Source organism: Apodemus sylvaticus, chromosome 10 (assembly GCF_947179515.1).
Source record: "Apodemus sylvaticus chromosome 10, mApoSyl1.1, whole genome shotgun sequence".
NCBI lineage: Eukaryota > Metazoa > Chordata > Mammalia > Rodentia > Muridae > Apodemus > Apodemus sylvaticus.
The window spans coordinates 4433766-4447520 of NC_067481.1; the positions used below are offsets into that span (position 1 = coordinate 4433766).

The window sequence follows — 13755 nt, forward strand, 5'->3', positions numbered from 1 at the left end:
CTTGGAAGCGCCTAGGGCACCAAGTGGAAATCACTGGCCTCTGTCCCAAGAAAGATGCATGAGCAAAGAGAGGGGCAGGTCTGACCTGTTTTAGGAGAGTCATGGAAGAGACAGGGATACAGACGCTGGCCCGTGGGAAAGGTGTGACAGGCACACGGGAGACGGCCAGTAGGCAGGGTCCATGTGAGGTCTGGACATGCCACAGAGGGTGAGAGCCCAGGTGGGCAGAGCAGCACAGGAGAGCCAGGGGGAGACTGTGGGCAGGGGGAAGTATGGTAGCAGTAGCCAGAGAAAGGACAGACTCCGTGCTTGTCCAGCATGCCAGGTATGCAGGACAGAGCAGTCAGCAGAGGTGAGGGGCAGGGGCAGGCTTTAGGTCAGTGTGGCTGGCTACATGGCCAAAGATAAAGTGGTTCTGGGCAGACATCAGTGATGGGGGAAATGCCCTGTGGTCTTGATTGTGGCAGGTTCTCCAGGGCACGTGGCAGACAGCATTCTCTAAGGGATGCAGGTGAGGAGGTTTCTCCCAAGAGGGAGCTGCCTGGCAGCGTGCCCCAGGCTTCCATGACCCAATACCTTTCCCAGAATCTGCCATCTTGGCCGTAGCACTCAGTGGGCAGGGCCTATGCTTTCTCCAGTTGCCCAGATTCAAAGGCCCTCACTTGCCGGAAACTCATCTCAGCTGGCCGGCCCGTGGGCTGCGGCGGGGGCAGCCCTGCTAGCAGCTGCTTCCGGAGTGTCGCCTGGAAATGGTTACTGTCCTTCCTGCTTCTGGGGGTGAATGCTGGATTCAGACACTGGTCACTGAGCCACAGGTGTCCTGGATCCGGCCCTCACCCCGAGGCTGGTCAAGAGGTCACTGCTGTGGAGAACATCCTGGCAGCCTCCCCCTGAGACAGGGTTTCTGTGTGTAGCCCTGGCTGTCCTGGAGCTCACGCTATAGACCAGACTGGCCTCGAACTCACGCTGTAGACCAGGCTTCTCTCCCTTTCAAAAACAATTAGCTTGCCTCCCAAGTGCTGGGATTAAAGGCGTGCGCCATCACCACCCGGCCAGCCATAGGCTTTTAAAGGTGAATGCTTTTACACAGTGTATAAGATATTCTCTCTATAGCAAAAGACAGAAGTCCTGAGAGTTACAGTGAGACCCAATCTCAAAGAAGAAAAAAAAGTACATACAGCTCAGGGTACAACACAAGGCCTCTGGCCCCACCCCAAGCACTGCAAGGAAGAGGGGAAAGTGCGGTGGCTGACTCGTTGTATCAGCTCAACACAAGCCATGCATTTTGGAAGAGGGAACCTCAGCTGAGAAAGAATGCTCAGTCAGGTCGGCCTGAGGCTGATGTTCTTGGTCGCATATTGGCGCGGGAGGGCCCAGCTCCCGGGGCAGCGCCTCCCTGCAGCTCCCTGCAGCGGCTGTTCCGCGCACTCTAAGAAAGCAGGCTGAGCCTGGCTGGCATGGCGATGCACACCTTTAGTCGGTGGGCCAGCACTGGGGGGGCAGGCCCTTGCAGATCTCTGCGAGCCCAAGGCCAGTCTGGTCTACACAGTTCCAGGGTTACACAGTGAGACCCTTCTCAGAGGAGAGAAAGAGAAAGGGGGAGAGGGAGGCTGAGCCAGCCACAGGAGCAACCCAGTGAGCAGCGTCCATCCACAGCTTCTGCTTCAGTTTCTGCCCTGGGGTCCTGTTGTTTTAACTTTTTTTCTAAGAGCTATAAACTAGAACCCTTTCTTACCATTTTAAAAACAAGATCTTTCCATGCAAACCACGGCTGGCCTTGAACTCACAGAGATTCCCCAGCCTGGGCTGCATGACAGCCTACGTCAAAACCAGCATGGCAGGAGAGATGGCCCAGTACGCCTAAGTTCGATCCTGGGACCCCACGCAGTAGAGAGAAGTGATTTCTGCAAGCTGTTCTCTAACCTCCACACGTGTGCTGTGGCAAGTGCACACACACACACACATACACACACATACACACACACACACACACACACACACACACTTAAAAACACAATAAAATAACAGAAAAGCCTTGAAGTTGAAACTCCCCCTCCCCTTCCTCAGCCGTGGCACCTGCCCCGCCCTTCCTTCTCTGGATGTGAAAGCTCTAGGGACCTCAAGCAAACGGACGGACACTGACTCTCTTGGTGTCTGTCCTGTCATGTCTGATATTTGAAGCTTGAAGTCCTTGGGTTTATGCCCATACCGCAAACCTGCCTTCTTTCCTTCCTGAGGTGTTCCTTACACCCAAGACAGACCCATCTGTCCTTCAGCAGGCCGCTGGGCTGCCGGGAGCGTGGCCGAGCTCCCCTCAAGGTCTCAGGCCTCTTCCTTATGTGTGAGCTCCCGGGAAACTGGTCCATGTGTGTCCCTGCTAAGTGAGTATGGAGAGTGTCCCCTGAAGGAGGATGTTGATGCCACTGTCCCTGTCCATCCAGCTGGACCTGGCCGCCCAGTACATCAAGTCCGCAGTGAAGAACGTGCCCTCAGTGTTCCTCATGACGGACTCCCAGGTGGCTGAGGAGCAGTTCCTGGTGCTGATCAACGACCTGCTGGCCTCCGGGGAAATCCCAGGCTTGTTTGGGGACGAGGACCTTGAAAATATCATCTCCTCCATGCGGCCACAGGTGAAATCTCTTGGGATGGCCGACACCCGCGAGGCATGCTGGAAATTCTTCATTGAGAAAGTGCGCAAGCAGCTCAAGGTAGGATCCTGCCTTGCACAGGTCCTGGGAGGGGGCGGGGCTCTGCTCAGCTCTCTTCCTCCGGCAGCCTGGGTCTTTCTCTGTGGGCTTGGGACTATTTGTTCCTGGGACAAGAAAGCCCATCAGGAGAGGGCGGTGGCAACGGGGAGCAGCTGAGGAGCGGGGCCTGGAGATCTTTCCATAGGGCTGCCAGGGGTGCCTCAGGGCTGAAGGAAGCCTGGCATAGGTGCACACACCAAGTGTAAACAGATTGACTATCTTGAGAAAGGGTGGGAGTGAGTGAGGGGGGAGGGAGGGAGGGAGGGAGGGAGAGAGAGAGAGCGCACACTTGCTCTTCTTCCAGAAGACTTGAGTCTATCCAGAAGACATTTCTATCACCCACATCAGGTAGCTCACAACCACCATGACTCCAGCTCCAGGGCACCCAACCCAACCCACCCAACCCAACCCAACCCAACCAACCAACCAACCAACCCAACCCAACCTAACCCAACCCAACCTAACCCAACCAAACCAACCAACCAACCCAACCCAACCTAACCCAACCCAACCTAACCCAACCAAACCAACCAACCAACCCAACCCAACCCAACCCAACCAACCCAACCAACCCAACCAACCCAACCCAACCCATTCCAACCAACCCAACCAACCAACCCAACCCAACCCAACCCAACCCAACCAAACCAACCAAACCAACCCAACTAACCCAACCAACCCAACCCAACCCTTTCTTCTGGCTCTGGAGGCACCTGCACTCACATCCATATTCTCTCTCTCTCTCTCTCTCTCTCTCTCTCTCTCTCTCTCTCTCTCTGTGTGTGTGTGTGTGTGTGTATGTGTATGTGTGTATGTGTGTGTGTGTCACAATCTCTCATAAATAATAACTTTTATAAATGACAGCACGTACCTTAGGGGAGCAATGACTAGGGTAGGTAAAGCACACTTGCCTCAGGAGCCCGATGGCCCAAGTTCAATTCTTAGAACCCACAAGTTGGAAAGGAGAGGACCCGCTCTGCAAAGTTGTCCTTTGATATCACACGCATCGCATCGCATCACATACAAGCATCCCTAAGAAGCCCCTGTCCTGTAGAAAAGCAAGCAAGACTCCCCAAGACTGGCTTCAGGTGGAGGGGGCCAACCCCTGTGCCATGTAGAAATTCTGTGGTCCCGTGGTCCCTGCTATGCAATAAGACAGCACCCCCTCTATGTCCCTCTCTGGCTTACACGGTCCTGTCAACAGCTGTTGTTTGTGGGACTGGAGCTCCTGATGGCTACTGCCTGCTCCCACTGCCTGTAAGGCCCTGGCCACCATGGGCTGCCGATGCCATATCATCTCTAGAGAGGAGGGAAGCCAAGCCATTCTGCTGATCCACACAGCAGCCCCTTCCAGGCAGCTAGATGCTGTGCCCTGAAAGAAAGGGCCAGAGCGAGCCAGGGGAGGCTGAGTCTATGAGAAGCAGTGTCCCTCCTCATCCACGGGGAGAGCCCAGGGAGCCAGTGGCCTGCCTGGAGATCGGCCTTCTGGGCCTAAAGGAGATGCTGTGTGTCCAGCTGAAATCACAGCCCCCAGTTGCCCAGCCTCACAGGCCCGGTGCAGGACCCATTCCCCACCCCGTCCTCAGCCAGCCATGTGTGAGGCTATCCTGCACTTCACAGCACTAGTTAAAACTGTAGAGCTGAACACGGGTACCCAGCCACGCCTCGCACCGCTCTGCAGAGGTGCCCCTCCCCGCCCCCGTGTGGACACTGAGGCCCGGAGCAGTGTGCTTCCTAAGGAACTGTGTGCCAAACCGACAGACCTAACCTCTGTGTCCTCCACAGACTTTGCTTCCTCTCACACGCAGGTGATTCTATGTTTCTCCCCCGTGGGCTCTGTCCTGCGTGTGCGAGCCCGAAAGTTCCCTGCAGTGGTCAACTGCACAGCCATCAACTGGTTCCATGAGTGGCCAGAAGACGCATTGGTGTCCGTCAGTGCCCGCTTCCTGCAGGAGACAGAGGGCATCCAGGTGAGGCAGCACGAGCCGGACCGGGGCTCCAGACCCTAACACAGGCGTCCTCCTAAGCAGGAAGGGCCTGGGATTGCATGCGTGTGCCACCACACTGGACATTTTTTCCATGGGTTCTAGGATCGAACTCAGCCCCTCACATGTGCAACGCACTTCACCGGCTGAGCTGTCTGTTCAGCCCCTCTCCCGCACCTCTTGACACTTGAGACGAGACAGGTCTTGGCTGAGCTCGAGCCCAGGGTTTGAGTGAGTCTGCTGGGCCCCGCAGCAGCTCCTCCTCTCCTGGTCCTTGCCTCCGCCGTGTGTGGTGTGGGGTCCAGAGATAAGCAGCCCAGCCCACGCCATCTCTCCTGCCTCTCAGCCCGAGGTGAAGACCTCCATCAGTCTGTTCATGTCCTACGTGCACACCACCGTCAATGAGATGTCCAAGATGTACCTGGCGACGGAGAGGCGCTACAACTACACCACGCCCAAGACCTTTCTGGAGCAGATCAAGCTGTACCAGAACCTGCTGGCCAAGAAGAGGATGGAGCTGGTTGCCAAGATTGAGCGGCTAGAGAACGGCCTCATGAAACTGCAGAGCACGGCCTCTCAGGTAGGAGCCCTGGGGCCCGGGCCGCTCCCTAGAACCTTCTCACTGGGACAGGGTTCCATGGGGGGCAGTCCCACACGGGGCGCAGTCCTATGTGGGGCTGGACATTCCACGCAGCAGGATGAACCTGACTTCAATATTTGGGAGACTTGGATGTGCTATCAAAGCCACAGGTGCAAGGTGCTGTTTAGTTGGCACTGAAATGGGCACATGTGAGGGCATCATGCCTGTGTCCAGGGGAGCCCGCTTCGCAAGTCCAAGGCAGCCCAGGAAAACGCAGCCATTGCTGTAGGCTCTTCACACTGAGAGCCTGCTTACTGGCTTCTTACAAACCTCCCTTTCATGCCACGGTGATGGTGATCGTCAAGGTTTCTTCTTGGCTTTAAACACCCTCTCTGCGGAGTCCAGCTACTGCACCGCTACAGCGCCCCCTGCCCATGATTTCCAGTCTCTTCCAACCTACCTAGGTTGGGCCAAGATGGGCCTCTCACCAGCTCCCAGCAGTTTCTGATCTCCAGTCTCAGCTTCTCTCCCACTTTTTAACCAACCTGAAGGACTCTAATCACCCCCCCATCCCCACCCCAAGACCTTCAACAATCTCAACTTACAACTTTTATTAAGGGAGTCCCACTTTATAGTCCTGTCTGGCCTGGAACTCACCATATTTCCCTCAACATGGGCTAGCCTTGAACTTTGGGCAGTCTCCCTGCTCCTGCCCTCCCCCCAAGTGCTTGGATCACACCCTTGTGCACCCTGTCCCCCACCGCCAAAGTTCAGTGGACATTTTTGAATCTGGTCACCTTGGCTCCTGGCACACCAGGAATATGTCTCAGATATATGTAGTTTCATGTGTACACTCGTTCCTTGACGGAGTAAGACTTCCTTTGATATATTGAAAAGACTCCAGAAAGACTCCCTGGGAGCCAGGAGCCACCAAGGCTGCTGTTCTCCTGAGTCTGAGGTTGCCACCAAGCCACGGGCAAGTGGCACACAGTGACGGGCCATCCTCAGCAGGCGCCTGCAGCCTCCCGGCTCCTCCCTCTCTAGGTGGATGACCTAAAGGCCAAGCTGGCAGTTCAGGAAGCAGAACTGAAGCAGAAGAATGAAAACGCGGACAAGCTGATCCAAGTGGTGGGCGTGGAGACCGAGAAGGTTAGCAAGGAGAAAGCCATTGCGGACGAGGAGGAGATCAAGGTGGAGGTCATCAATAAGGTGGGTCTGGTGGGCCTCCCCGAGGGTCAGGTGCCACTGCAGGCAGGACTCAGGCTGAGACATTTGTACAAGGATAAACTGCCCAACCCAGGGAACCCCAAAAGAGGACCTCAGGCTGGATTCTAAGAGGATTCTTAGAGAATGCCCACAGCCAGCCAAGATCCTCACAGAGAGCAGCTCCATCGCAGCACAGCCTGGCCCCAACACCTCACCCCAACACCTCACTCATCTCTGCTGTGCTGTAGCTTTGTGTGTTGTTCTGAGCTGGAGACTGAGGCTAGGACACACACTAACCAAGAGGTGCTGAACCATGGGGTCACATCCCCAACCCTCTTCTGACTTAGTGTTCTGACGCACAGTCTCACCAAGTTACCCATGCTGGCCTCAAACTTGCAACCCTCATGCCTCAGCATCTCAAGTCATGGGGAGTGCAGATCTGTGTCACAAGGCCTGGCTTTCCCTTGCATCTGAATGGGGGGCTTGGTTCTGTGGGTATGTGAGGGTCCAGGGGACACCACCTAATCACCAGTGCTCATGCTGTGACTTCTGCTCCCGCCTCTACCACGAGGGTGAGACAGTGGGCTCAAGGGACCGTCCTAGGCTCCTAAGGGATCGTCCTAGGCTCCTATCTGAACCGTGGATAAATGGAGTCCCCACAGTTGCTGCCCCCCCCTCTGGAGATGGCAGCCGGCACCCATGCAGCAAGCAGACCTTCAGGCTCTGGGCACACTGTAGTGAACCACCCAGGTAGGGCCTGAGTAGTTCCCACCTAGAACTGAGCAGGGCGGAGATCCAGACTTAGATGGCCAGGAGCCGGGTCCCCATTCTCCTTTAAGCCTGCAGAACCAAAAGCCCACGAGGTAGAGAAACTGAGGTTCAGGGTGGGCCATACCATTTTCCAGGGTTTTCAGCTAGCAGGTGACATAGGATCCAAGGTTTGGCACAGGATTGACAGCCAAGCAAAGACCTTGTGCCCATTTCCTGATGACTGCAGTGGAACAGTTAACACCCGGCACTTTTCCCTCCCTAGCCATCCATCCATGTAGGGTGCTTCCGGAAGAAGCTAGGGGCTACCCCAGCCCCTCTGCTGATCTTTGCTCTCTATGTCCCCTCCCCTCAGCTGTGCCCCGTAGATGTCCCTAAAGGATCCTCAGGGGGAAAAGACCTGTCCTCCCCCAGGGCTCAGTAACACCCTTGGGGTCCACTGACCGCTCCCCCACTCTCCTGTCACCCAGATGCCACTCCTGTGCAAAGATACCCAGTCACTCTGACCTCTGAACTTTACAAGCAGGCTAAAGGCCCTTCCAACCAAACAAAGGAATGCCCGAGTGAGTGAGTGAGTGAGTGAGTGAGTGAGTGAGTGAGTGAGTGAGAAGTGAGTGCTCCTGTTCATGAATAAATTAGCACTTCCACACACGAGTGAATAAACACTGGTGTACCCCATGAGTGAACGAATACTCACTTATGTGAATGGTGGGGATGGGTTGGTGTGCCCTGAAATGCTCTAGTTTAGAAAGGATCTTGCAATGTGATCTCAAAGAGGGAGAGAGAAGGGCTGGAGTTTCCCTTCAATCCCGGGAGCTGGAGCTGATAGAGGGACCCAATCCTAGCTAAACTTTCCTGTTTATCTCCCTTCTAGAACGTTACTGAGAAACAGAAAGCCTGTGAAACAGACCTGGCCAAGGCCGAGCCAGCCCTGCTGGCCGCACAGGAGGCCCTGGACACCCTGAACAAGGTGACACAGGAAGTGGAAAGAAAAGGGGCTGGGATGGCCAAGTGGTGTTCAGGGGTGACAGTCATGTGCTTGCCCTGTAGAACAACCTGACGGAGCTGAAGTCCTTTGGATCCCCGCCAGACGCTGTGGTCAACGTCACGGCCGCTGTCATGATCCTGACGGCACCTGGGGGTAAGATCCCCAAGGACAAGAGCTGGAAGGCTGCGAAGATCATGATGGGCAAGGTGGACACATTCCTGGACTCGCTGAAGAAGTTTGACAAGGAGCACATCCCTGAGGCCTGCCTAAAGGCCTTCAAGTAAGCGGCAGGGCAGGGTTTGCCTGCATGTCACCCTGGAGCTGAAGCAGCATGGTCAAGGCAAAGGGCTGTGGCCTCAGTCCAGGGAGCTCTGTCACCTCTGTCTCCCCCACTGGAAGGGAGCTGGAACAGACAGACCCACAGCTTCTCACTTAAACCACAGCTTCTCGCATATACAGCTGACGGCCTGAGCAAGGGACAAACTAGGGCCACAGGACCAGGCGGAGGTCAGCCCTGCCCAAAGAGCCGCTGGCCACACGCACACATACATAGATGACACGTGAACACAACCGCAAGGCAGAACACAGGAAGTTGTCTGCGCTTACCCCACACGGTCACCAGGGCAGGTGTGGGCTGTAGCGAAGCCCCAGGACACCACTCCGGGGTGGGGAAGGCAGTCTGAGGCAAGGGACAGCCAGAGCTGGCTCGGGGTCCCCAGGCCTGTGACGAGGCTGAGGCTGTGGGACACCCAGGCTCTGCTGGAAGTTGTAGAAGAGCTAAGAACGGAATCTGGGACCATGGGCTGGATCTAGCCCAGGGCCTGGGGGGAAAAGGGGGAGCTCAAACCTGTCCCATTGGGAGAGTCTTGGGCTTGACTATAGCTTTGGGCTTGGTGGCAGTCATGGCTAGGAGTGCAGAGAGGCCTTCTACAGGAGACTAGACAGCAGCTCTGTAGGCAAGGCCTTCCCCACAGCTCCCCACCATGGCTCCCCACCTTGAATCCCGGTGAGGGGCCTGAGGTTAAATACATTTTGCAGGGAGGAGTGTCTGGGAAGGAGAGTTTATTGGCTAAGCCTTCCAGGCCTCTCTGTTCCTCATTAGCATGGAGATCTGTCTTGAGCCTAAGTGACCAAGGGTCACATCCTCTACACATGGAGGGGCTTGGGGCGTTGCCCTTACGTGACTGATGACCACAAATCTATGGGGGGCTGCAGCTAGTGACGGGCCTGGCGCCCCGGAGCAGGCAGAGCTCCTACTGTCCCTTCAGGGTCTCTGTGGCTTCTAGCCTTAGCTCAACCTGGGACCACGCTACCTTTCGGTGCCACACAGGGTGCACCAGCACATGTAACTGTCATGCACCCAGGCATGGGCTCACCACACCTTGAGTGCTCACTGGAGTTCTGTTGTGTGCAAACCCACTGTGAGGGCCTCTCCGGGGAGGGGGTAGTCCTGGAACCTGAAATGGTATCTTGGGGATGCTGAGAACCCCGGGGACCCCACTGACATTTGTAAGGTACGCCCATTTTTGTGAATACCCCAGGACATGTGTCCTTGTCTCATGCCCTCTGGTGACCCCTACTTGTCCCTCTGGTGACCAACCCTTCAGGTGCCACTTGTCCATGGCTAGAAAAGGATACTCTGTGACTTCACTATCTCCAACCCCCGTTTGTGAAAGAGACAGTTCAAATACTAAAACTGGCCACTGCGGAATAATTTAAGGCACAGGAAACGTGTAGTGTAGGTGAAATGGCTCAGCAGGTGAGGTGCCTGACACCACCCACGCCTGACCGCCTGACTTCTGTCTCCAGGACTCAGATGCTGTGGTAGCAGAGGAATGACTCTCTCAGCTCGTCCCCCGTCCTCCGTGGGCACCGCGGGAACACGCACAAAGAACATGCGCATACACACAAATGTGATAACAAACGATTTAAAGCTGGGCACGGTAGTGCACACCTTTAATCTCAGAGGCAGGCAGATCTGAGCCTGAGGCCAGCCTGGTCTACAGAGAGGGTTCCGTGATAACAAGGACTACACAGAGAAACCCTGTCTCAACACACACACACCACAAATATTAAAAAGAAGAGGGCTGGAGAGATGGCTAAGTGGTTAAGAGCACTAACTGCTCTTCCATGGGTCCTGAATTCAATTCCCAGCAACCACATAGTGGCTCACAACCATCTGTAATGGGATCTGATGCCCTCTTCTGGTGTGTTTGAAGTCAGTGACAGTGCACTCACATACATCAACATAAATATAAATAAAAAGAAATAGTATCTCCCAGTGCTGCTGCCATTACCATGACTAGGGTATCCTAAGATGCAGAACCAGCTGCGAGGTGCGGGCCCCAGGGCGTGTGTCCTGTCACAGCTCCGCTCAGCACTCATGCTTTCTTTCCTCCCAGGCCGTACCAAGGCAACCCCACCTTTGACCCTGAGTTCATTCGCTCCAAGTCCACAGCCGCAGCAGGCCTGTGCTCCTGGTGCATCAACATAGTGCGCTTCTATGAGGTCTACTGCGACGTGGCGCCCAAAAGGCAGGCCCTGGAGGAGGCCAACGCCGAGCTGGCTGAGGCGCAGGAGAAACTGTCCCGGATCAAAAACAAGATTGCAGTAAGTGCTCGCCAGCCGGGAGGCCCTGTGAGACGCCACTTCCTGCCAGTCAATGTTTCTGCTTTAAAACGCATTGGCACAGCCCGCGGTCATGGATTATTAAATGACATAGGAAGGCACCACAAAGCAAGCCTGGGGATTATGGGAGTTGGGAGATGCTGGGCCTCAAGGCCCTGAGCTTCGGGGAACTAGGAACATCCCCCAACCTGATTTTTCCCCCCAGGAACTCAATGCCAACCTGAGCAACCTTACCTCAGCCTTTGAAAAAGCAACAGCTGAGAAAATCAAGTGTCAGCAGGAGGCCGATGCCACCAACAGGGTGATCTCATTGGCTAACAGGTAGGCGGGCCCTCACCATGGCCACACCTCCTGTGTCCCGGACCCCAAAAGGGCCAAGCTCTCAGAAGGAAACAGACTTCCCTCCAGAGTCACCTGCTCTCAAGCAGCACAATGTGTCCCAATATCCTCGGGGAATGTCGTGTGGGTCTTCATGGATGAAGTAGAACTAGCGTTCAGGTCGTAACTATGCAGAGAGGGACACAAAAAGCAAAGCGGACAGTCTCTGCACACGCTGTCATTGTTCACACTTGCGCTCCCCACCCCCACCCCGCCTCCGAGGAGAGTTTTCCCAATGCTCGCTCAGAGCCTCTCCTGGGAACTCATTACCACTCCCGAGGGGCTGAGACATTAGTCAGTGGCATGGCCGTGACCACTGCCCACGCACGTTAATATGTGCAGTCAGGACTTTTCTAGCCCGCTACAACTCCTGATCCCCACTCTCAGGAGTTAAGTAGGTGTTGATGTATGTGGTTTGGGCCACCAGCAAGAAAGGAACCTGCTGTGCTCAAGACAGGCACGGTGTTTCTTCCAGACAGGCATTCTGGCCACTTTACTATCACTTGTAGTCCGCGCATGCTCGTATTTGAGCATGGTTGTGCACTGCCATGGATTTGGGTTGCAGGGTAGTGCTGGTCCCAGGGATCAATTTGCAGCCCCACTCCAAAGTGGTGTGAGAGAAATTGCTTTTATGCCTGTATCTAAAACATCTAAACCTTGATACACAAGTGACCAGTGAAGAATCACCACCAAGTTACCTTGTGGCTCCAAGCCCTGGAAACCCAGCATGATTCTGCTGTTATTGAGAGGGTATCTCATATAGATAGCCCAGGCTAGCCTCAAACATCCTATGCATCAGAGGATGGCTGTGGACTTCTGGTCCCCCTGTGTACTGGCTGGTTTTGTGTGTCAACTTGACACAGTCTGGAGTTAGCACAGAGAAAGGAATTTCAGTTGGGGAAGTGCCTCCATGAGATCCAACTGTGAGGCATTTTCACAATTAGTAATCAAGGGGGAGGGCCCCTTGGGTGTGGTGCCATCCCTGGGCTGGTATTCTTGAGTTCTATAAGAGAGCAGGCTGAGCAAGCCAGGGGAAGCAAGCCAGTAAGAAACATCCCCCCCCATGGCCTCTGCATCAGCTCCTGCTTCCTGACCTGCTTGAGTTCCAGTCCTGACTTCCTTTTGTGATGAACAGCAATGTGGAAGTGTAAGCTGAATAAACCCTTTCCTCCCCAACTTGCTTCTTGGTCATGATGTGCAGGAATAGAAACCCTGACTAAGACAAATTGCTACCAGCGTAGTGGGGTATTCCTGTGACAACCTGACCATGTTTTGGGGAGGATTGTGGAAGGACTTTTGAACTTTGTGCTAGAAAAGCTGTGGAAAGTTCTGTAGGAGCTTGGAAGACAATGTTAAGAACAGTGCAGAAGATGGAGGCCTGGCTTGTGAAATTTCAGAGGGAAGATTAAAGACTATTACAGTGGTCATGTTTTGATTGTGAAGATTCTGTGGTTTTGGTTAGCTGGGGCTGAAGAATCAGCTGTGATTAACAAGACACCAGAACCACTAAAGCAACCCTTTGTGTTACTGGGACTATTGATGCTAGTTAGCTGGAGCTAAGAAATTAGCGGTGATTAAGAAGAGACCAGCATCACTGGGGTGAAATCTTCTGGGAAGTGTTTTCTGAGAGCACAAAGTGTGTTCCAGAGATAGCCACAGTTGTATTTTGTGCTGTGGCTGGACTTAAAAGTGACCCAGATGGTACTGGTTTTGAAGGCATGAAGGGGTCATGAAGAGCAGCTGAGGCTCTTGGCACAGTGAGAGGCCACAGAAGGCCATTGGTGAAGGTGCAGCCTCAGTTGCAATTGATGGCCCAGGACTTGAAGGGGTCATGCATAGGAGCAGAGGCTTGTCACCAATGAAGAGAGCCTATGAGAGGCTATTGGTGAAGCCTAATTACAGTGGAAAATAGCGGCATTTTGGAGATGCCAGTACCATGTGATGACCACCAAGAACAGCAGCAGCAGTGGAGTACAGGCAGCTGGAGCCTAGAAGACAAGCTGTGTGCTACAAAGGGCAGAGCTGGAGAAGTGACCCAAGCCCTTGGAGGAACCCAGAAGATTGTGAGTTGGATCCCAGACATTGAACCATTGGAATTTGAGTTTTGCTTTTGGTTGTGACTGTGCCCTGATATGTTTCTCTCTTGAAGGAAGAAAGCATTTTAGTGGTGCCCACAGTTGAGAGACTTTGAATTTTTAAAAGACTTTGAATTTTAAAGATATTGGACATTTTGAAGTGATTGAACTTTTAATATGTAAAGACTGTGGGACTTTTAAAGTAATTTAGATCTTGGGGATGAATAAGAAAGTAAGGGTTGAGGCTTAATAGTGATGTGTTTGTGTGTCAAGTTGACAAGGGGTTAATTGTACTGGCTGGTTTTGTGTGTCAACTTGACACAGGCTGGAGTTATCACAGAGAAGGGAGTTTCAGTTGGGGAAGTGCCTCCATGAGATCCAACTGTGAGGCATTTTCTCA

General features: G+C 54.1%; 1 protein-coding gene across 2 annotated transcripts in view; it reads left to right on the plus strand.

The window, feature by feature from the left end:
• Dnah17 (dynein axonemal heavy chain 17) overlaps positions 1–13755 on the plus strand; it is a 108405-nt gene that overhangs the window by 68794 nt on the left and 25856 nt on the right. For both annotated transcript variants that reach the window (XM_052193897.1, XM_052193896.1), the window contains exons 54-61: positions 2442–2708; positions 4556–4717; positions 5079–5312; positions 6357–6521; positions 8161–8256; positions 8337–8554; positions 10677–10884; positions 11108–11223. In XM_052193897.1, coding sequence (XP_052049857.1) covers positions 2442–2708; positions 4556–4717; positions 5079–5312; positions 6357–6521; positions 8161–8256; positions 8337–8554; positions 10677–10884; positions 11108–11223 — 1466 coding nt within the window. The remainder of the gene's footprint in view (positions 1–2441; positions 2709–4555; positions 4718–5078; positions 5313–6356; positions 6522–8160; positions 8257–8336; positions 8555–10676; positions 10885–11107; positions 11224–13755) is intronic.